This window comes from Colletotrichum jinshuiense, chromosome 7 (genome assembly GCF_051148585.1).
Source record: "Colletotrichum jinshuiense chromosome 7, complete sequence".
NCBI classification, from domain to species: domain Eukaryota; kingdom Fungi; phylum Ascomycota; class Sordariomycetes; order Glomerellales; family Glomerellaceae; genus Colletotrichum; species Colletotrichum jinshuiense.
Window position 1 is genome coordinate 478,044 of NC_139314.1, and position 23,564 is coordinate 501,607.

General features: G+C 49.0%; 6 protein-coding genes across 6 annotated transcripts; 1 reads left to right on the forward strand and 5 right to left on the reverse strand.

The window, feature by feature from the left end:
- Positions 1-457: 457 nt before the first annotated feature.
- EsH8_VII_000114 (class I SAM-dependent methyltransferase) lies at positions 458-1,530 on the reverse strand (the record flags this gene model as incomplete). Its single annotated transcript, XM_083270247.1, has 6 exons — positions 458-506; positions 565-984; positions 1,046-1,183; positions 1,235-1,272; positions 1,329-1,366; positions 1,422-1,530. 6 exons carry the CDS (start codon positions 1,528-1,530, stop codon positions 458-460), a joined length of 792 nt encoding a protein of 263 aa, XP_083127804.1.
- Positions 1,531-3,474: 1,944 nt separating this feature from the next.
- On the reverse strand, positions 3,475-7,982 carry EsH8_VII_000115 (WD40 repeat domain-containing protein; the record flags this gene model as incomplete). The annotated part of the gene is made up of 2 exons (XM_083270248.1): positions 3,475-7,393; positions 7,552-7,982. The coding sequence occupies 2 exons, from the start codon at positions 7,980-7,982 to the stop codon at positions 3,475-3,477; spliced, it is 4,350 nt and encodes a 1,449-aa protein (XP_083127805.1).
- Positions 7,983-9,125: 1,143 nt separating this feature from the next.
- EsH8_VII_000116 (sulfotransferase family protein) lies at positions 9,126-9,863 on the reverse strand (the record flags this gene model as incomplete). The annotated part of the gene is made up of 1 exon (XM_083270249.1): positions 9,126-9,863. The coding sequence occupies one exon, from the start codon at positions 9,861-9,863 to the stop codon at positions 9,126-9,128; it is 738 nt and encodes a 245-aa protein (XP_083127806.1).
- Positions 9,864-10,998: 1,135 nt separating this feature from the next.
- Positions 10,999-13,292, reverse strand: EsH8_VII_000117 (cytochrome P450; the record flags this gene model as incomplete). Its single annotated transcript, XM_083270250.1, has 6 exons — positions 10,999-11,158; positions 11,224-11,992; positions 12,059-12,572; positions 12,643-12,656; positions 13,051-13,140; positions 13,214-13,292. The coding sequence occupies 6 exons, from the start codon at positions 13,290-13,292 to the stop codon at positions 10,999-11,001; spliced, it is 1,626 nt and encodes a 541-aa protein (XP_083127807.1).
- Positions 13,293-14,384: 1,092 nt separating this feature from the next.
- Positions 14,385-15,647, reverse strand: EsH8_VII_000118 (uncharacterized protein; the record flags this gene model as incomplete). Its single annotated transcript, XM_083270251.1, has 1 exon — positions 14,385-15,647. One exon carries the CDS (start codon positions 15,645-15,647, stop codon positions 14,385-14,387), a length of 1,263 nt encoding a protein of 420 aa, XP_083127808.1.
- A 5,721-nt stretch (positions 15,648-21,368) lies between these two features.
- Positions 21,369-22,914, forward strand: EsH8_VII_000119 (uncharacterized protein; the record flags this gene model as incomplete). Its single annotated transcript, XM_083270252.1, has 3 exons — positions 21,369-21,862; positions 21,945-22,069; positions 22,130-22,914. The coding sequence occupies 3 exons, from the start codon at positions 21,369-21,371 to the stop codon at positions 22,912-22,914; spliced, it is 1,404 nt and encodes a 467-aa protein (XP_083127809.1).
- Positions 22,915-23,564: the final 650 nt, after the last annotated feature.

A 23,564-nucleotide genomic window follows, 5' to 3' on the forward strand; every position in this document is an offset into this window, starting at 1 on the left:
TTAGGGACTTCGGACTCTATATACTTTTTTGAGTCGGTCACTTCCACGGCCGTGATGTGTAATGCAATGTCGCCGAGCCAGTCGCGGATATCTACCTTGACCCATAGAAGTTGGCGCTACGTACCGCAACTCTGGACTATCTTTTACACCTAGATTATCTGACTGCAAGCCATTAGATACGTACAAATCTGTTTTGAACATCATGAGATCAGCTCAAGGATAGACTAGTCTATTTTAAGATTGTTGCTATCAGCTTTGTGGTTTCTGGAATTGACAATAGCACGATCCCCCAACAGTATGTTTTGTATGCAACAATTTTTCCGTGGGCAGAAGTTAATACAAAATTTTGGGTCAACAACGCAGTCCGTCTGATCACCCATGAACCATTGGAGTCCGCTTCCCAATCGAGAATAGGATTGTATTCACAGACACTGACTGGTCTTTGGCTTACACACCTTTACTCATTCTCATCCTCCTTCTCGGGTTTCTGACCGTATACTACATTACTGTGAGGGGTATCAGCAAATGGGTAGTGTTCTTGCACATCTGCTTGGGAGGACTTACTAGTGCAACCAGGCATGAATCTTGCCATTTTTCAGGTCATTGCGGACTCCGGCCAGCAGAACAAGCACCTCCTCTTTCGTCCAACCAAGAGCCCCGCAGAGCAGTCTCAGTGAGAACCCCTCCAGGCCGTCCAGCATCTGAATGAGATTGCACATTCCAATGTCCTTCAGGTGAGTGTCTTTTGCCCAGGGGCCGGCGGGGATCTTGTACGGATGGTGGCGAATGTTGATCAGGCCAGTGTTTTCACGCACCAGGCCCTCCAGTTTCGGGCCGATTTGACCATCCCGTCCAAAGGCTTTGCAGGCATCCATGAACAGATTGATCCAGCGAAGCAGGTCAGTACCCTCGGTAGAACCATCATCCGAGTACAACATGAAGCTCCAGTCCTGGAATTCTGCCCACCCTCCTGGATTTAGGTTTCTTTGCGGGACAGGAGTCTTAGCCATCAATACTCCTTTGTGTGACTTCTGTGAAGGCTTACTCGTAAACACGTCTCAAGTACTTTGGCCAGTCTGCCAAGGATCCATTCATATAACGGCTGAAGATGAAGTCGTACTTGTGATCGTGGATCCATTCACTCTCAACATCGTCAATCTCAAATTTGACGTTAGGAGGTACCCTATGTGAGAATTAGCTGACCGTTATTGGTTTCATGGTATTGCAGAGGTACCAATCAGGTTGAATAGCACTGAGATCGTTTCCGAGGATCTATATATTTGTTAGAATCAGGATGCTAAATATCGTCGCTGTATCAGTAAACATACCTCTGCGTTGGGAAACAAGTCGCCCATCTCCATGGCCCCTTGAGGTGTCAGAATCAATGCTTTCCCCTGCATGATACAACAGTGATAGCTTACAGATACCTGTACCCGTCCCGATGTCAAGGATGCGATGGGTCTTGGCCTCGTCAATGGGTGCTAGGAATAGCTTGTCTCCGATGGTCTTCACTAGCAAAGTATGGCACATGTCGAGTCGGTCCATTTCACTCTGGAGGCAAATTGTGAGCGTGGCTTATCTCAAGAAGCGCCAATATCACGGGGTAAAAGCGTTCGCACCTCATCGTTGGGGAAATTGTATGCTAAACGAGCTTGTCAGCAAGAACCCATACGGCAGAGATCCAAAAAAAGGGCCAGGGAAAAGCTCACTTCCGGCTCGGAAGGCGTGATATCGTCGGCCATACTCGGTTGGATAGTCGACGACGGATGATGACAATGATGCCGTGTACGATGAACTGAGATGATCAGCCGCTGAGAGCCTTTCGCTTCATGTCATTGGGACGTTACATTCTATCGTCAATTGTTGACGCATCGTCCTAGGGAGACGATTAGGCTCGAGGATAAAGTGGTACATGCTGCACAGCAACATTCAGAAAACGAGAAATACCGTTACGCCATCATCAATCACAATCGATGCCCCAGGTGAAGCAGCGTCGACTTGAGGTTGTTCAGTTGCCGCATCAATCATAGCACCAGGTGTCGCGGTTTGCACGAAGTCGGTCGCCGGTGGCGGGGATGATCGAGATTCTGGCGATGCAAGGGACTTTGGAACTGGTGCCGGCGAGGTTGCAGCCGCCGTTGGAGCTGTGTCAGCCATGTTATTGCCGAAATCGATCGATGGTGAGTTTCTGATGTGATTGTAACGTTTACCTTCAAGAATGAATAGACTACAGGGAGACAGCCCCCGAGAACTAGAGCAGGAGCGGCGGACGTGTTTTGTAGCGTGTTGGGGCGTAGACCAAACCCCTCACCTTGGCAGTGCATGGTTGTTGTTGGATGTTGTTGGATGTTGGCTGGTCTCGGCTTCCATGGTCTTGCACAGCGCTGATGCAGGCAGGCTCTGCGGATCATACTTGTCTCCTTTCACATCAGATCAGCCCCTCCCTGACTCAATGTGGGCAATCAATAACACCTAAATCATGAGAGTAATTTGTGTGTTTCGTTCGTCCAGGTCGGAATCCTTCTCATATCTGGAAGTGGTCAACAGATCGCATCTTTCACTCATTCAAACTGTGGTGCAGCGAGTGGGGAAGTCGTGATCTATGGACATCCAATCATTGCCTTAATTTCATGTTGATCCGATGGAAGGTTGGGGAAAAGAGCAAACATTGATGCATAAGCGCCGAAGCATTGCTAACGCGACGAATAACGTCCGCCGATTTGAGATTACACACAGGACCTGCACATGCAGAGCCCTAATGCGCCTGTAGGCATTCTCGACTCGGGATCTGTTCCGGTTGCCAGCATGATATGCAACCCGCTGACCATCAGTCATATAGCCTGCCACGCCTCAGACTGGAGCCAAAACCGCTTTCTAGTTCGACGACGATGAAAGTTTGATCTTTTTTTTTTTTTGGAGCTTCACATGCCTGGAAATTACCGTCTAATCATGGCGCTGGGCGAGTTAGTTGGCCAAGTTGAGACCTCTTGTAGGGGTTGAATCTTTGGACGACTCTCAAATGATACGCTAAGACTTTGTAGTTTGATGTACGAGGGGTGTGTTGATGAAGAATACAGCCTCATCATGTAGACGGGATCCAAGCTACCAAGGGTCAGGCCTACGATTTGCACCACAACGGCCTTCGTTCACGGTTTCCCCAAAAAGTAGCTAGACTCGAAGCAGAAAACGAAACGGGATAAAAATGGTTGAATAAGTTTTGAGAATTGATTCGATATTCATTTTAAACCTCCTACTTTCCTTGATTCCCTGCTTGCTTTAATGGTCGTTTGTCGCGAGCCAACTTCGCCGGGGCCAGCTTCGCGTGGGACGACTTCGTGCAGGCCGACTGCGCCCCGGCCGACTTCGGGTTGCATACCCAAACACAAATTCCAGCAGCTCCCCTACAACCGTGATCGCCACACATTTAGTTAGCTTATAATAACCATAAACGTATATTGTTAATGACTACCTTCCTCACATCTCAAGATGACTGATTGTACACTTGTCACATGAGAAATCCACGATGAACGGTGCCAGTCTTTCTTCATCAAAGCCAATATAACGGTGGGGATGACTAGCCCAGCCCCTTGATCCGCGGTGTATTTTGCAATGATCTGGTAAACTCAACATCCTGCGGCCCTGTTTTGTAATCCAGGCCCCCTGGGACAAATCAGAAAATTCATGACCAATGTTGCAGGGTGAATTGTTTGATTGGATGTCGATCTTGGCTCGAGAGGACACATCCATGAGCTCTAAAACTTGACTCTGTACCATGAGAATTTGATCTTTTGGTGCAAACGCGAAGTGCATACTGTGGGCGAACACATAGTACTGATGCTGCCAAAGCATAACCCCACTGGCTGCATCTATCAGTGAAATCAGCGATATATCGTTTCGCCCTTCGGGATGTTTCATAGGCTTTTGCGAGCCGATGGCTATCTGCGAGCCGACGGAGTTGAATACGATTGAGAATACTTTGAAGATGGTGTCGGTTCTCAAAGTCCAAACCTGGTCTCCCGATGTTGAATGTACGAGAGTTAGAGCCGATGAATCACCCTCTAACAGCGCCAGATGAGTGCCGCTGGGCGTGAAAGCCATGGCCGCCGAGCTTGAATTTTCGGCTATCTTTATGTAATTTGGTGTTATAGAAACTTCAGGCAACCGTCCAAAGTTGCAAACCAGAGTTTGTGTACACCCAGCCCCATTTCGTGACATTGCAAGAAAACGTCCGCACGGCGAGAAGCATGTCGCTGATGACCAAACGAAACTGACATGAGCGCTGCGAGAATAAGAGCCGCTGCAAGTCATTTCTATGGATGTTGCTCCGGGGATATGCTTCCAAATATCAAGCCGTGTTTCAACACTAACAGCTAGATAGATACCATCCGGGCTCCATGCCAGTGCTGTGCTGCAAAACTCGGCAAGTTCGTGGGGAGATGCCAGCTCGATAGGTGTGATGGAACCACTCTTTGCTTTTTTGCTTCTGCCCCAAACTGTCACTTTGCCATTGTTTGAGGCAACAGCGAATCTCGAGCCATCGGGTGAAGATGTCATGCTTCCCCAGCGGACCCAATCGTCTGGGCCAGCAACGATGGTGTTTTTTAATGAGTTGATCCCTCCTTCGTAGCGTTCTAAAAGGCCAACGTCGAAGATTTTCGTTTTCTCATATGAAATTACGAGAATCAATTTTCCATCTGGGGATACACAAACTGATTTACAGTAGCTTGATAACTTGAGGGTGGCTACCTGATATGGTGACTTTGAAAGCCCTTTCCAAACGTAGAGATTGTTCTGCTCATCGAGGTATACCAAAATCCCTGAATTTGCGTTGAAATCAACAGCTCCGAGTCCCCTTCCTGCTTCGATGGGATGTATTGCGGGTTCGCTTGATTCGCTGTCGCCATTGATTGAAATGGCACCGAAGTGTTGCTTGCACTCAGGCCGGTGGGAAGACACTTGGGTGAAATCGATTTCTTGGTTATAAATGACGAGGACATTATCCTGGGACATTGCAAAGTAGGCAAATGTGAGATGTTGACCCGATGAAAAGTGTTTGACACAGCATCCGGAAGTGGTATCGTACAACCACAGCCGAGAACTGTTACGGGCGCCTACGCACAACAATGTTCCATCAGGCGAAAATGACAAACCAATTTTGTACGCATTCTTGTCCCATGGAACAGACAGCTCGTGCACTATGTTCAGCCTCTCGTCCAAGATACAAACTCGGTCGTTTCTGAGTGCACATGCCACCTGACCAAGTGAAGACGTGCAAACATAGTCCACACGTCCACCCAGCTGCGAATTTGTGTTTCGCATTGTATCATTTACAGGATCCCAGACGTGAACAGTGCCTGAAGTCCCACAAACGATTCTGTTGTCAGAAGTGTATGCGACACAGCAAAAATCCCCCTTTTGGTCGCGTATTACGTTTCCTGTGTTCGTGTCCCAAAGGGCGACGCCTTTATCAGACAATAATGCCACATTTTGCCCGTCTGGGGAAAAGCATTGGCCCATAGGGCTTGATTCACTGTCCAAAACATGCACAGTTGGGTCCCAATCATGTGCAGCCTCGGGAAGTTTTGCTACCCATGTCGGAACCTCGGGAAGAAACGTCGCTTTGATGATGGAATTGTCAGGCGAAAAGAGAATAGCCGAAGAATAAACCTGACATGGTGCCATTTCGATGATGCCCCGATGCTTCAGAACAAACCGGCGAGCATCGCGCAAAAATTCTGCAGGCTGGGAATCCGACAGAGCAATACAGTCTTGCAATTTGAGAACAGACTCGATGCTTTCCTTCATTTTACCCAGCCAGCTCATTGCCTCCAGCCAATGAACGAAGTGGCAATTCAAAAACACGTCCACTTCATCTCCGGTGTGTATTTGCCAGCGACTTGCTTCTAGGTGGTGAACCCAGTACAGGCAAGCATACTGCAGATGCCGGGGAATATGTTTCTGAACTACGTCGGGTTCGACATCGGCTCGAAGTACGCCGGGCTCATCCAACTGGCAAATATCGTTTCTGAGGCAGAATTCTTTGCCAGGCCCATTGGACATGGTCTCCAGACAGCAATGCAGCAAGTCATTATGTTTAGACCTCTCGTCAATTGAGAAGACGCTGCTCTCTTCTGGTTCACTCAACAAATATTCCCGGAAAGACAAGTGGAAGAGTTGGACAGGTCGGTCCGGTTCATCGCCATCCGGAACGTCGAGAACTGAGTGCAAGTTGTTCAGCTGGAAAAGGATAAGCTCTTGCTGAACTCCAAGAAGTCGACCGAGAGCGGAGGCAGATAACGGATCTGCCAGCAAAATGATCGAGCCCACAATTGTGCGAAAGTCTTTCAACATCTGCTCCTCGTCACCGTCGGACAAACCATCTATAACTTGCTCGAGTATCGGTTGGTAAGTTGCTCGAATGTTCGTCAACATACCCCTGTTTGTACTGAGAATCTTCTTTAGTTGATTGCGAGGATCTAACCGCCGTCTTGGGTCATTAACAAATTTGCAGATTGTTGAGGCGTAAATGAAAAGAGGCATCGCGATATTCGTGAGGCTGTCAATAATGTCCTCCCCTGGCCATTCTTCTGAGATGCTGTAGGCTTTTCTGGTGTTCCTGAATTGAGCGGCGATGAATATACGGATGTCGTGTTCAATGACAGCGGTAGGAATATCCCGCAATAATGCAACATCCCGATGAGAATGGTCCGGGATATCGTCTTTGAATCCCAGTTGAATTGGGACCTCTGGCCTACTTGTAAGGAAGACGCGCACTTTGACGCTTGTGATCATTGCGAACTTTGCAAGCAGACTGACGATCTGCCGGGTCCTGTCGTAATGCGCGCTGTTTCCATCAAGATTTACCGAGTCGCATTCGTCTAAAGCGTCGACAACCAACACCAAAGTCGGCACCACGGCGCTGTCAGTCTTGACCTTAGACAATGGCTCCGATATAAGCTTATCGAATTGGATTTGGAGGCCCTTGTCGGGCAGATCTGGTTCTGCTTGTATGGCCTCTGCAATGAAGTTCCTGACAAGCGGGACTCTGCGGGTCAACTGCCTTGCAATTGTCGTCACGAACAAGTCCGCCTTGTTCCGCCCGGCACGGGTTCGGTTGAAGAAGAAACTTGCCGCGAGCTGTTGTCTGTCCGCCAAAAAGCCCGCGACTGTTCGCGAGATGGTTGACTTTCCTGTCCCAGCAGGGCCGCAGAGCCAGAAGATGCATTTTCCATCGGGGTCATCCGCCCAGTCTTCAATCTGGCGAAGCAGGCCTTGTCTCGTCTCCGGGTGGCAAGTTGGTTCGGACTCATTGTCGTAGGCATCGAAAGCCGCACCTTTTGCAGCAGGAAGGTTGGCAAGATCAATCTTCTCATCGAGACGCAACGCAATGTTCCTGCAAACAAAGGCAGGTTAGCAGATGCCACCTGACTGCATGTTCAAAGTGTCTGATTTAGTGAACTGTTTACATGAATCGGTGAATTTGAGGCGGCGGACATCGAACGCCGACACTGAACTTCATTTGACAAGACGCACCACCTAAAGGCAACTTACATTTGATCCACTTGCATTGCGGTGGAGAAATACTCCCGTCTTCGTCGCGAAGCCTCGATAACTTGCAAAACTTCCTTGTTTTCAAAGGGCCATTTAAGAGCTTTGCCAAATCGCTTGAGCCGGCTGGGATTCCTTTTAGTGTCGAGCTTGTCGGTGAGCTTGGCAAGCTCTGTTCGACACTGGGAAATGTTGTCGCGGAACTTCTGAGAGGACTTGAGCTGACGTCTCAGGCGTTCATCTGAGCTTTTATTGCCAACTAGATCTTTGATGGCTTCCAGGACCTGGTTGAGAGTTTCGGCCTCTGTCTTGAGCTTTCGCATGTCATCGTTTGCGTTCCATGCAGTTCTGATGTATTCGCCACAAAGGGCTCCCACCTTTGCCGACAAATCGACGACGGCGATCACATTGGCGACAATACCAAGGGCTTCCATGGTAGTTGAGTCCGGTCCTACGAATGATTTCAGGTGATTAGAGCGAGCATGTCCCCAGCATCCTGCTGACGGGCCTGGGTGAAGTGATGAGTGCCTTGATAGAGCAAATCAAAGGTTGTGTTTTAAAGCGAAAGCTGACAAGATTCTGGAAGTGCAGGTGGGCTATCGATTTGCGGCAAAAGGAGAGGGAACGACAATGCCTGCGGTCACTACGTAAAACACTGGCGATGGCCTCACCAAGCAGGGGAAATTCGAAGAACAGAGGGGAACCCCAATTTGTTTTGGGCTGCCAGCTGAAATGCATTTGGAAACCTAAGGCACCCTTGCCGCAATATTGCAGAATTGTCGCTTGCTGCCTCCAGCCTGCTTATCTAGCCAAGAACGACTGCATACATAGTTCGGCGGCTAAAGTGGCTTCGCCTCACTAACCAGCTGAGACTAACATATAGGGTATTTTGCGCAACCAATCATGAAAGGCTTCTCAGCCCCCGATGAATGTTCTTGAACGAGTTTCTACACTGCCTCCTACAGCACGAATTGAATGATTGGCTCAGGGCTCGGTGGTTTGGATCAGCGCAACTGGCTAATTTCTTCTCGTGAGTGAGTGAGGATAACAAGCACCGTCATTATAGGGATATTAGCAGTAAGCCGGAAGGCAAACTCATGTACTATCTCTTATATTAATACTGTGCATTCTACCGATCTGCAATGCATCCTTGTGCATATTGTGCTTTCAGGACGGTTGCAAACAAAAGTCAAACACTATGAATTCTGCTTGAAACAAAATGCCACCTGTATTTGCCATCATCGCTCATCCACACTATGAAGCTCATCCTAATCCTCAAAGTTAATAAGCTAAGATGTTGAATCAGTTTTTGCGGAAAACCTTGAGGGCACCGTTTGAGTCTGTTCAAGACCGCTTAGCGGGCGGCATTGTCTAGCGTCTAAGACTCAGTCAAGAACCAAGCCGCTCTGCCCAGTCAGAGGGAATGAGGGAATAAACTACCTGTACGACATAATCGCATCGCTTGCTTGTGTCAGTCGGGCACAGACTCACTACCCCTTGGCGCTGTGTATAGCAAAAAGTCGATATCTTTTGTTGAAACACATTAATATAATTCCTCACCCCGGAGTAAAAACTTTCTAGTTTTGCCAAAGCCAGATTCCAAGTGCAACTACCCCTGAGCCCGAAACCCACGGAATCAACTTGCGCAAAGTCTTTTTACACATCGCCTTGAGAAACATATCTTGCTTTGCCCTCACTCTCGCAACGTGCTCTTTTCTCTTGTTGGCTTGCGGGAATGGCACACCAGGCACAGGCTTGCCGAGAAACGCGCACAAAGGCTCCCACCCCATTTTGACATCGTATTCCAGCAGGCGGTCCTTTGAAACCGCGGCCCGGATCTCGGCGTAGTGGCGACGGTACCTGTCCCTCGCCTTGGACCGCATCTCGTTCACGTTTCGCGCCTCGTAATAGCCCAGCATGATCTTGCGGATCGTCAAACCACCAGTCAGGCCCATCAGGCGGCCAAAGACGTCGATGATCAGGTCTGCACGCCACCCCCATGTCGTGCCGAATATGGCCTCTTCCATACTGGCGTACCATGTCTCAATGTCCCGCTCTACCAAGATTACTTTGGCGTCGGGGTACGCATCCATTAGCGGCAGCGCGAAGAACGAGCCCATGTCGGTGACGGCTTCGCATTGCCCAAAGACTTTGTCCCAGTCTTGCCGGCCGAACGGTTTCCCGTTGTACGTTGATAGACTGGGATAGAAGGAGTCGGATGCGCGCGAAAACATCTCCCAGTCGGCGGGGTTGCTTATGGCTTGAATGCCATGGTGCACATTCTTGTAGCCAAGAATTGTGAGAGCTTGAGTCATGGACGCAGAGCCTAAGTATGGAAATGTGAGTTTTACGGCAGTAAAAGGAGAAAAAGAACCAAGATTGGCGTCTACTTGCCTGTTCTCGTCATCCCAAGGGATAAGACTTTCATGGTGATGTCCTCATGTTGTGACCCATGTTCTGTTGTGCTCGCCATGGTTGTGGATTCAATGAGCTCGTGCTGTCAAAAGTGAGTCTGAGATCGTCGCATGCGCCCTCTGCCATGAGAGCATTACATACTGGTGATGTTTTAAATGTAACACAAAAGATAGATACGCAACGCGTTGCACGAGTAATTCTATCTCATTGACGACCACTCGCAGTGTATGTCCCAAACACGTGCAAGGCATGCCCAAATGGGCGATGCATGATTGGTTACATTGGCTTCATGGGTGAACGCAAACTCAATGGTCAAAGTCCACGACAAACGCTTGTGGGCAGCGGGGAAACAACAGTAGCCTGCCCCCCTCGGGTGGAGATTTGGGGTTCCATTCGGCCCCGCGATGTCACTCCGTGCAGAAAACTGAGTCGCGGCAGCTCGGATTTCAAACCAAGCTTTTTCGACTCCATATCCGCAGACCCTGGGGCCAGTCTGTCGAGCGGCTTGAGCAGGGATAGGTCTCATGCCGGCATACGGTCCCTGGCCACGTGCTGTCATGTTCTCCTCGTAAACTACAAAAAGCCGCTGTAGCGGCCTTTGAACCCCTGACTCGGCAGAAGCAAGGCCCATTTATCAATACCCCACTACGGATTGATCCAGATTGACGGCACATGGGAACGCGGCGATGGATTTATGAGGATCTTCTTACCTGGTCCTCGATGTATTCGAAGACCCAATACTCCCTGCGTAGGTAATGTCTCCCAGGACAAGCTGTAGGTCATCAATGGCTGCTTTATCCTCGCAGAACTTGTGCGACGCAGAGTTTTACTTCATCGTGTCTTTTGTTTTCTATTTGGAAGACATTTTGTTGTTTTCAACAACTTGCTTGCGAAAGCATTCATGATGGTCGTATCGATCTCGTTGGTTATAGGCATCATTAAGTCAATAAGTTTAGATACATTAATACTGTGGGCGATGAGTAAATTGGCCCCCAAGGGCGATCATCAATCATTGACTTCGCTTCCGTGGGGCAGCTATACGGATCTGGGCCGGAGTTGAATCATCAACGGGATCTTTTCCCACACCAGATAGGTGCCCTGCTTGTTCCACCAATCCAGCTCGGGCTCAGTAAGCTCAAAATCAAAGTGCCAAATCATCTTGGCCATTGTCAGACGCATCTCGGCATACGCCATTCTTCAGGTCACATTAGGTTAGTTGACTCTCAATTGAAGGGGCAATCAAAATGATGGGGAACGTACGCTCTTCCAATGCAGACTCTTTGGCCCATGGAGAATGGCTGGGTGGCTGCTTTGTCGTCGTTGGCGAATTCGGACCCGGGCGGCAGATCCAGCCATCGCTCGGGGTGAAACTCCCGGGCGCGTCTGAAGTTAAGCTCCGATGTGCCGGCAGAGAGCTGGTTGACGGCGACACCCATGCCGCCCTTCACCCACTTGCCGTCAATAATTTCGCCTTCGCCCGGAACGAATCGTGGAAGGGAGCCGGGGGTGGGCGGGTACATGCGCATGCCCTCGTCCAAGCAGGCGTTAAGGTACTTGCATTGGGCGGTCCCTTGCATGGATATGTCCTCGCTCGTCTCAAACCTTTCGCGGATCTCTTTCCTGAGCTTCTCGAGCTTGTCTGGGTTTCGGAGCAGGAGATAGGTGAGACCTGACATGCCGCCCGCCGATGTACCGCTACCGGCAACGATGAAGTTGCTTGCCAACATGACGAGTTCGACCTTGGAAAGCTTCTCGACCGCCTCATTATCGTTCTCGAGGATGAATGACATGAAGTCCTTGCCCGGGTTCTCCGCCTTGATCCGCCTCTCGAGCTTGGCCTCAGTCAGGGCAATGTGATTCTTTCGCGACTCGGTTACGTATTTCGGGGTAAGCAGGTTCAATAGCGGAAAGAACCCGTACCAGACGGCGAGTTGGAACCACACGATTGCTTTGGCTCTCTGGAGAATAACCTGAATCCAGGGCTGGTCCGAGTTATCCAAAAATCCGGCCGGCTCGCCGAATGCCAGATCTTGATTGAGATTGTCAGCATATCTCGAAATCATCTTGTAGGGTTGGCATATTCAAGGGCACCTACCAGAAACAATGTCAAATGCAACCAGATTGTACCAAGTCGTCATATCCACGGGACCTTCCTTGGACTTTTCTTTCAGGATTTTGATCAGGTTGCTTGAGTGACTCTGGAGATAGTGTTCCTGTTCCCTCAAGGCCTTTTCGGAGAACGCTGGGTTGATGGCTCGTCGTAGTCGCAAATGCTGCTCTTGCGTTTCCGTCATCAAACTCTTGCGGCCGCCGATACTAGGCGGCGCGATGCCCCGACCGTCGAGGGCCTTCGGGAACTCGGGTTTGCGTTGGCCGTAAATCTTCTTCCATGCCGTCGATGAGGTGTACGAAAGCTCATCAGGCGCGATGCGCACGACGGGACCGTATTGATCGTGGAGATCGCGGATTCGCCAAGTGATTCGGCCTCTGAGGTTGGTGTAGTGCCACGGCACTCGCGAGATTGCCCATAATTTAGGACCGGGGTAGTTGCGCAGGGGATGTAAGTACAAATTGTAGATAATTCTGACCAAGATGACGTAGGCAATGGCCTGGCATTGTAAGCACGATCCTGATTGATGACTACAGCAAGACCATCCTTCTTTGGTGGCGGGCACTTACAGCCAAACTGAGTCCTTTCAAGACATTTAGTATTGTGAGAGGGGGTAGAATTGAGTAAAGTAATTCAACTTTCTCTTGATTTGAAATCCCGCGTAAACGGTTCATTTCTGACAAGGCTCGGTCCATGGCGCAATAAATCAGCTTATGAACATTGACATAAACCCGGATTCTGCAGCTTTAACTTGACGTGAGCCAAGAGTGCGGAGGTAGAGGCCTTTTCAATGTTCGAGGAATGTCACAGCGGTGTAGTATGGCCCATACCGTGCAGGCTTGTTTGGTGCAGTCTGGGGATCCCCAATTCTCGGAGCATACGTAGCTGGCCGTCGATCATGCTGGCCAGTCAGTAAGCCTTGAGAAAGGCACGTGGGATGAACGTTTGGGTTCGCATCGACGCTAACACGCCAGTACCCCTATCAGCAAGATAAGCCTGCATTAGATTGGTTAGTTGGGATGACTCGATATCCCAGCCAGAGTCCATGGGGACCGCGGTGAAGTGACCTAGTCCCGAACATATGGGCCCTCAATTTCGTCGCGTTCTGAACAAGCTTTCAACTGAGTCGCACAGACCCACCAAGGGTCAACTTCAGCTGCGGCCACTGAACCGGAACCAATCGGGCATCGTCTTTGTAGGGGAGATCCTTGTTCTGCATTAGCAATCCGAGCCCGTGGTTCGCATAGTGGCAGACGATCGGTCGTATACCCTTCGAAGCCTGCTAGTGTGGGATGAGGGGGCCAGGGACCCAAAATTATTCCCATGTGTTGCAGGCGCGTCGTCACCCCCTTGCGGTCGAATTAATAACTGCCTCAGTAACTGTTGACACGTCCCTTGCAACTGTTAGTTATGGCCCAAGCCAGGAATAAATAAGACAAGTTTCATTACCGTTCATCTCTACTTCAATCACCAGCCTCCTCGAAATATTCTACATTCCAACCTGACAATCTCTTCCACGCCATTATCAAGGTTGCGCTTGATCGTAATCTGTCTCTCGTCTATGCCGATACTGAGTTTCGCTGCTGTGTAGGATTGACTCGAGGAGTGGCCATTCAGAGCCATTGGTTCGGCGATATCACCAGTTGAACTTTTTTCAGCCAGGCCCTGACGCATGGTAGGTGGTAATTCGAAATGTTTGTGAAGGTGAGTTTTGCGTATTTGACTTCGACAGATAGAGCAACATGTATATAATCACCTAACCTCAATTGGGCGCCTTGGCCTTGCCACGTCAGTTCATTACCTAACATTCCATCTTGGAGAGTAGAATCTACCTCAAGGTATTTGAATGGTGCAAACCTACAAGGAGTAGTACTACTTGCGAAAGACAGATGATAGTCTAACAGGGACTGATTTTTCACCGCGAATTGAATATTAAATAGTGCAAAAGTGGTGAACCGCGAAGAGTCTAATAAGTTCTCGACTCACAATCAACAGCAGGCTACTTGACCTGGCTAACGGCGGTACATACACAAGACACTATTGCATCAGCCGCCCTTGTAATCCAACAGATACAGTGGCTATATATTTCGTATGTAGAAATCCACTAGCGAATTTACAAGCAGCGCCTCTCAATTTCGAAGTAGCTGCGAATGGAAACACACCAAGCCAACTAAGCAGAAGCAGAAGATCTGCGCTGCGTTGCTTACAGCAGGATCTATAGCTTGTCTCTTTGTTGAAAAGGACAGCCCAAGTTCCTCGGTCCTGCCCCCAATCAAACCACCGACTGCACCAGCTTTGCCCGCCTCCCGAACTAGGCATTGACGGCAACCTGCGAGACCGCCGCAGTTGACGCAGGCTTCGTTGCGCCTGGCAACTCGCAGCCACTAAAGTAAATGTCGTCGTTCGCAGTCACCTCCATTTGATGCAAGACGACGGGGCTGTCCAAGCGTGAACACTTGATCCAGACGTGCTTGGAGAAGAGCACCTTCGCATAGTAAGCATCCACATCGAAGGACTGCGTGACCTCTCTCTCGCTGTACTCTGTGAATGATGTCGAGGTGTTGTATGTGAATTGGTAGTTGAGGCTCACGGAGGCGCTGGCCAGCTCGACACCGTAGGTAGCAGAGATTTCCACGCCGACACTGTGCGTCATCTCCTCGCGTGTCTCCTTGCTTACACCGTACAGCAGCCTTTGGGAGCGTGTGAAGGGACTAGAAGTTTTGTTCGCCCACGTCCCTTCCACGAACCAAGCGATAGACCGGCTGATAGTCAGGAATGGATTGCGGATGTTGTCCAAGCTTGTCTGGTCGGTTGGGGCGAAGTAGCAATGGAACGGAAGCGTCACCTTACACTGCTCTTGGTTCGAAAACTGCTGGCCTTTTTCGGGAAGGTTGTTCGCTTCAACCGTGGGGATAGAAGTGTTGAATCGCTCATACTGCTTCCCGATCGGGAGCAATAGAACACGTGCAGCTTCACCGCCGGGCCGCGTATAGCTGCCTTGTGCTCGGAACGTATCGGCCAAGATGGGAATGTTTGCTGCGCCATCGACACCTACAGTATCCGTCTGCGTCGCCCAGAGGGAGACATCCTGGCTGGCTCCCGATCCACCATCATCCCAGGCGCTGCTCGCCAGGAATTTGCCGTAGCCAACGAGGTCCTCGCGTACACACCACATTTTATTCAAGTTTGGCTTCCCATACCCGTAGCAGCCAACATCACCCAATGCCACGTACCCAGAGGGTGCCACTGGGCGCCAGATGGCACCATCATGCTTGCCGCCGGTTCCACTGTCGATCCAGATCCGGGTGTAGTCGACTGGTCTGGCCACTGCGGACTTGGCCGGCCTCGTGTTGGGGTTTTGTCCCACGAGGAGCGATGCTCGCTTGCCGCCGTTGAGTTCGAAATAACCTCCAGGCTGGGCGTAGTCTCCAAGTGGGCAGAGGTCCCCCTGAGGGGTTGGAGTCCACAGGCAGACACTTCGACGGGCGCCGCTGCCGGTATCATCCCAGACCCAACCGTAGTTGATAGTCATGGAAATCCTCAGATCACCGTAATCGAAGGTCTTGTTTGCCATTTTTGCAGATTGACGTAGGAGTAAAGGATACAACTACTGGAGGTTTGCGAGAGCTGATGGTTTGTATGAACTTGTAAAGAAGTAAGAAGCTGTGATTTGTTTGATCTTGGGCTTTGAGAAATCAGTGGGAGGGGAAACGGTCTTACTTATACATGACCATGAGCTGGTGGCTCGTAGGCATGGAGGTAGTAATTCGAGCGCCTCCCGTTAACGTCGGGCACCCACTTCTCGGCACCCCCACATGCTGGCACCCCAATTTAACAGACGTTGCCACACAACCCATCGACTTCAATTATCTATCTATTCTACCCACCACCAACCACAATACAGTCGTCAGCTTCACTAGGGTAATTAGAGTCGCTGGATTCAGCTGCCGTATCTACAACTTCGCCAGATTCTATTTGAGACCGTCGGATATCCTGGATGTTGGCGAACTTCGTGTTGGGGTCTATTTTGACAGCCTTCCGTTTCCTCTGCCTTGAACTGTCAACCTGTGCTTGCAGCAGCTTAATTTCCTGCTTGGCAGCAGCCAGTTGGTAGGCCTTCTCCTTAAATCCTTTCTAGACCTTTCTAAACAACAGTTGCTGTGTACTATTACAACTGTCCAGCTTACTAAACAACCGTAATTGATTATATAGATCAACAGTCTTTCTAGGTGTTAACTACGCTACAGCAGATGTAGTGGAAACCTAACTATTAGTCTGACCAGCAACCTGGCCAGCCTGGCCAGGCTGTCTAGCTGTTGACTGCCTATTCCAAGCCTTATCTATCTGTCTAGCTGGTGTTAATGGGGCCTGGAGGAGCAGGCGGCTTATTAGCAGCTTAGTAATACATATAGGCTACAGCCTAGTTGCTTTCCAGCCACTTTTGATATTCTACTTAGTTAGGGCATCTAGGCGGGCCTTTTAGTAGCAGCCTAGAAAGTTCCGTTTGCCTATAATCGTAGAATCGTTCTATTAGGTAAGCCAGCCTAGCTCCTTTCTATAGGCTGTTTTAAGTAGGCTAAATACTAACTAATCTAGAGGCTAGAGGACGTATAAGGTATATAGTAGTAGAAAGAGTAGATAGATGTTGTTAGTGTAGTATATCTATATAAAGTCTATTATCTTATAGCTACTATAGCCGTTAAGAATTAATAGTTTAGGCTTATCTATATCATCTTATATAGTCTAAGGGATAAAGACCTTCTACAGCTATTTAACTATAGTTGCATCTATTGTCTAGCTATTATCTATTAATATAAACTCCCAACCAGCATAAGGTTAAAGATCTAAAGGGAACTACTACTGTTATACTAACTTACCCTTATATATAATAAGTAGCAGTAAGGAGCAGTAGTCTATAGAGATATACTTAATAATAGATACCTAAGCTTGTAATCCAGGCTGCTTCTTCTATACTAACTTAGTCTTAGAGGATCTAAGTACCAGCCTATTAGATCCCTTGCCCTTAAGGATCCCTATCTCATCCATGTTGTATCTATTAGCTGGTTTAATAGCCTTAATCTCTAGAATAGAGAGATATCTAAACTAGTCCTAAAGAACCTTAGTGGAAGCTCTATTAATACGTCTAGAGTTAATTACTCTACTTCTCTAAGTTAAGATAGATAGGTTTCTTTTCTAGAATCCATCCATCTAGTTCTTTCTAAGTGGTTAGGTATCCCTATTAGCCTGTAAGATACGCTTAGCGAATTCCTTAACTTATTAATGGGTTAGTGTAAGCCTAAGTAAAGCCTGAATTCGTACCTATTCAGCCAGCTTGCTTTCTTGGCTTTAAGATAATCGCTAAAGATCAGCAAATGCTAGATCTTGTGGTTGAACACCTTTAATCCGGCTCTAAAGTGTTAATCGTAGTATCCCCTATTCTAGAGCTGCCTTCTTGATGGATTAACCGTTGGTAATAGCATCCAAGGCCTGGCTGACCTCATATTCGGTATATTAGCCTATTAGGCCTTTAAATAGACGTATGGAAAAGAAGAGGTCAATTGGATAAAAATCAGTAAAGTTGTGTAGATTGGATGTTGAGGGGTAGTTGTGGTGTTGAGGCATTTTTGGGGTGCCAGCATGTGGGGGTGCCGAGAAGTGGGTGCCCGACGTTACACGCTGCTTATGATACTTCACATTCCTCAACAAGGAAGGAACGCAGATCTCAGATACCATCAACTGCGTCAGTGGCGGATAGCAGAACTGTCACGCACAGATGTATCCATTCTCATAAAAAGACGCATAGCGGAGATCAATATTGCAACCATAACAAGCAGCCACTTCCTATCCTGGCGCTGTGAACAGCCAGCTACATCAAGTATGCCGCCAGCTACGTATTGTGTAACTTGAATTTTTTGGATGCAGATACTCTTGCATATTGTTTACACCGGTCTACTAAATGGGAAGGAATTTACCTCGTAGTATTGGGGCTCATTGAGAGCGGGCACCAAATAACCGACCAGACTTGCCCCCATTTGAACATGCTGAACAAAACCTCTTTGCTACATGACTATATTCAGTCTATTATGTTATGTTTTAACAGATACTGGGCTTCCTGGACGCTACCAAGCACTAGTATCCAAGTGAGGCACCGCATTGTTTCTGCACCAACTGCTATGAAGGGCCTTCATGAGATAATGATTCACAGCTTACTCGGGATGACTGCACTACTCACTCTCAACTATAACACACCAGACCCTTCCACGTTTTCTTTTGAGCGAATTTCCAGACAGAATTGGTGACAAGTCTAGACTCTACAGCGAGCCGAGTGCACATGCATGAACAACAATAACAACGCCGGCCAAGACACGGTCACTACTTAATCAGATCGAGGCGATCCCGCCTATTGTGTACAGATACTGTCCAGCGAGGCGGCTTAGAAACCTGCACAATCGGTGTGGGCGAAGCCAAGCTTGGCTCGCGCCACCTTCGAAGCGGTGACCAATCGCACTGGCAATTTTGACCCCGAGGCATGCATGGGGAACAGCTACGAGGCATAAATGATTCCATGCTACATCGGAAAACAAGCGATTCGTCTCCCCATTTCTACAAGCAGACTACCCCGCTGACTATTCTAGGCGATGTTACCGCAGAGGGGCGGGCCGAGACACATTAGGCCACCATGCACGTCGCTAAGTGCAGTGCGTCGATCCACGAGATGCCCTGCCTCGGTGAGCATCTGCGGGGAAGATAACCTCATGTAGATCAGAAGCGCCAACACAAAAGATCCATGATTGGACAGAAACCAACTCGACCAGTTCTGGGTTGGCTGGTACTCCACAGCAATCGTGTTGTAACCGGTGATGCTGCCACTGTCGATGGGATGTTTACCTCACGCTCGAGGACCACATTTGAGACTTTGCATTAGGCAGTGTCTACTTCGCTGTGTCTCTGGGGCTGAGATGCAGGTGCATAACCGATAATAGCTCAGCAAGAGCAGCTGAAATGAAAAGACATGCGGACACAGTTGCCACCCAAGTCCATAGTACATTCAAGATACAACTCGTGTCCGTTCATATCCCCGCAACCCTGCCAATCTCTTCGCTGAAGAGCTCGTGAAGAAGCGTAACAAGTCCCACTCCATTGAATCGGTAGATTCATCATTGTTGAGTCGACACTACTATCCTCAGATTTCGTTCAACCTTTATATGCCCACCCAATCGGTGTCTTACAAAGCCGCTGACCGGCAAACGATAGCTTGCCTTGCGTTAGGTTGAATTAGGGGTCGATTGTGTGTATTGGGCAACAGTCCATAGATCCACTAAGAATTTCGTGCTCAAGATGGCCTTATGGCCTGTTTTGGGCCATAAACAGGCACAGAAACCCCTCTTTCGTGTCTGTATGTTCGTCCCCGGATGTTGTTTTCCAATAGAGTACATTTCCTAAGTATATGAATCATAACATAGTGCTGGTATGACTGTGATGTCATCTATAACAAGGCGGCACGGGGAGGCCAAAGCATGAGCTTGCGAATATTTAGTCTTGGAACTTTTCACACTTCAGGCCGCATCGCAGTACGCCTTCGAGCTTGCGAAGTAAATGCCGGCCAAGGATTTCAGGGTTCTGATCACCGATTAGAGAGGTCGACTATTAACACTTAGGTATCGGGTGTAACTGTCATTCGAATCTGCACTACCTGTCTATGCTGCGCCTGTGCTGGTGACTTTATTCCCGCACCGGATTCAACTATTCCCTATGCCGTACCCTAGTGGGCCATTGGTGCTCCCCCAGGTGCTTCCCCAGTGCCCCTCTCCAGCCCGTGTCTCTAACAAAGGATGAGAGCTGTGTTTGCAGTAGTCCCGGTTCTCAAATAGGCTATATGAGAAAAGGCAGGTAGGATGTGGAGGAAGCCTAGACGGATATTGTCGCGATCACGGTTGCAGGGGAGCAGACATCGTGATGTGTGGTTGTGCGCAGTTGAGTATCGACAATCTAGATTCAATAGATCGGTGGGTTTGTATACCCCTTGCAGGCGATGCAACGCGAAGTCAGCCGGGGCGAAGTCGGCCCGCGCGAAGCTGACCCCAGCGAAGCCAGCCGAGATAGACATAGACAACTATCTTTTAGTTTGATAATGTCATTGGCAGGTAAACTACGCTAATGGCTGACGGCTGTCACTTTTTCAATGTGCAGTTTTGAACAACCTGCAAGTCAAATGGGTCTGTTCAGGCACTCAGTCGTCGGCTCAGGCTCGCTCGAGTCTTAGAGTATCAACTGCTCAGGCCAACAACCCAAACGAGATGGGGGGGGGATCAATGTAATAACTGTGGTGTGAGTCCCTTTGGAGGAAGCCTAGCATCAGCCAGGAAACTCCTGGTATTATTATACCTCTTTCGTGTAGTTTCTAGGTGCATTCAATAAAAGCCACTATTGGCGACACCTTTATTAATGCGGGTGCTGTAGATCCGCCGCCCGGGGAATTTGGGTGAAACTGGAGATGAGAAAAGCCAGACTTACACGCAAGAGAAGATAAAAAGCTGGGCTGTCGGGTGATAAGATAGCTGACGCCAGGAATGTTGCCCCCTGCGGTCGATATCAGCAGCTCGCAATCGCCTCCTTGGCACCTACGTAGTGTCGACCAAGGAAAGTCTCCAGATTTGTCCAAGAACCACAATCTTCCTCTTCAACACAAGCACTTGACTATAGCTTTTCACCCGTACGACTTTTCAGATCTCGGACGTCGAATGCCTCGATCTTGTACGCGTCATCTGAGGGGTTACCGAGCGGTGGCTTGTGATATTATCTAGGCAGAGTTCCGTATAACCGCATTTTCACGTTGGTTGGAGTCGCAAAACTCTAGGCACTGGGGTCTCGGGCCTTTTTAACGCGGGGTTGGACCGGATATCCCCCTTCAGTGCGAAGAGCCAAGAGCATGTCGCATCTGCGAAAAGATTGTTCCGTCTTAGCCATTGCAATATCCATCAATAACCAAGAGGAACGCCAGAATTGAGTTTCCGGCCCCACAACCGCGCGTCTCTTGGCGGTCGTTTTCCCGATAGATAGTGTAATTCGAATGTGCCTAACGGAAAAACTTCGTTTTTTTGACGGCATTGAATAATATGATGGGCTCGAAGCGGGGGAATAAAATAGTCCCTTTCCCCGGACTCCAATGCTTGTTGTGACGAACGGTTGCATTGAGCCTCCTTTGCTTAACTTGAAGGCCCACTAGGATCGTCGCAAAGGGCGCTGTCTTGGCGAATCAACTCATTCAGGTTTTATTGGTTCAAAACAACGCACCATGAAGCTTTCAACCGTTTTGACTAGTCTTGCCGCAGTAGCTGAGGCTATTGCGGCGACTGTTGACGTCTTACATGGTGTTCCGCGCAATGTGCAGGAGTTTCGCCAGAAGCACCCCCTTGCGCAGCGGGCGCCAAACTGCCGGAAAACATTCACACCCCGCGCGTCGACGGACGACTTGGATGATATTTCGGATGAGTTCCTAGACGCGATTAAGAAGGCCAACAACGGCGGCAGACTTTATCTTCCCAAGGGGCAGACTTTCATTATTGGCAAACCTCTCGACCTTACCTTCCTCAACGACATCCATGTTAACCTTGAAGGAACCATCAGATTCACGAACGACGTACCCTATTGGCAAAAGAACGCGTTTTACCACCCTTTTCAACGATCCCTGATGTTCTGGAAATGGGGCGGAAAGGACATCAAAATCTACGGCGAGGGCACGCTTGATGGGCAGGGACAGCGATGGTGGAACGAATTTTCAGGCGCAGAGTACGTACCTTTTTGTCTACCAGATCTCGATAAGCCTTGTTGTCTTCAACACATATTTGTATTATTTCTGACCAGCATGCAGAATCTTGGACCCCGACAATGCATATCTTCGACCAATTCTCTTCTACGCCGAGCATGCGGAGAATCTACAGGTTGAGGGCATTCTCATGAAGAACTCACCGGTTTGGCATAACTTCATTGTTGAGTGTAAGTTGAAACCAAAAAGATATGTGAGTTCGTGAGTTGCTGATAAGCTTCTCCATTTAGCAAAGTACATTACCTACAGAGATGTCATCGTCGAGGCAAAGTCGAACAATGCCACGGTTGAGCCTAAAAACGGCGACTTCTTCAACTCGCTCAACGTTGAGCACGTCAAGATTGAACGCGTCTGGGTCGACTCTGACGACGACTGCTTTTCGCCCAAGTCTAACAACACCGACCTGCATGTCAACACGATGTACTGCAATAACTCCCACGGCCAATCTCTGGGGTCCCTTGGCCAGTATGAGGGCGAGTACGTTTTCGTAAAAGACGTTGTTATCGAAAACATCTGGATGCTCAACGGCAACAACGGTGCCCGAATCAAGGTGTGGGCCGGAGAACATGTCGCCACAGGCTTCGTCGATAACATCACCTTCCGCAACTTCTACTCCGCGAACGACGACTGGCCTATTTTCCTCGACTCATGTTATTTCAACATTGATGCCGAAACCTGCAATAAGTTTCCTTCCAAGATGAAAGTCAGCAACGTTCTCTTTGAGAACTTCCAGGGCTACTCCAGTGGTACTCGCGGACGCGCGGTTGCTCGGGTGAGCTGTTCGACAAACGAGGACGGACTTTGCAAGAATATCCGTTTCAAGAACTTTAATGTTACTAGCCCCTGTGGCGGTAACTCGGTTGTCATATGCGACGGCTTAGATGGGGACCTTGGTGTACCTTGCGTTCCCTTCAATAGTGATGAGGCGAGGGCAGCATTGGCCGACCGTTGCACGGGTACCAAGGCTTTCATCAGTCCACCATGGCCGGTGAGAGATTATGGGGCTAGTGCTTAGAATAACGCAGTGCATATTAACTACTCCGAACAAAGCCCGGGCGTTCTATGCGGCAGCAGCGAAATAGGAACACTGCATTGGAATTATAAATTCCAATCTCATTCTTTTTCAGATCTTGTGCCCTATCTACCACCTCTCAACTTCAAAGCTGTCCACGAAGCTGTGACCCTTTATTGTCTGAGCGCACCACTCCCTTTGGTTGACTCCCTAACGTGGATGCAGAACTCATAGTAATCCGCCAGTAGGCGGACGAAGCCGTCGCGGTCAATAGGCATAACGGCGGGAGCTGGATGAGAGCTCTTTTGTAATGCTTGGAAGGGGGAGAATCAGGAGTCTTACTTGACATAAAATGGACTTGAGGGTTGCGGGTGAGGAAGGTCCCATACTCACAGGGCACAGGTACCTGACAAGAGGATCCGCATCTTCTGTGGAGACTAGACGCGCTAATGCCTGGCCCTTGCATCCGCAGATCGGCTGGGTTAACCGCCTGAATGTAGTCAAGTGTGATCGATGTCACGACGTAAGTGTCTTGTATGTTGCCACTCTTTGATGTTTTTTGATATTGAAAGAATCATTTAAGTAAAGTAGTCGCATTAATAAGAGCAATTGTAACTTTGATATTCCTAACTGAATACACCGCAAAAATTGCA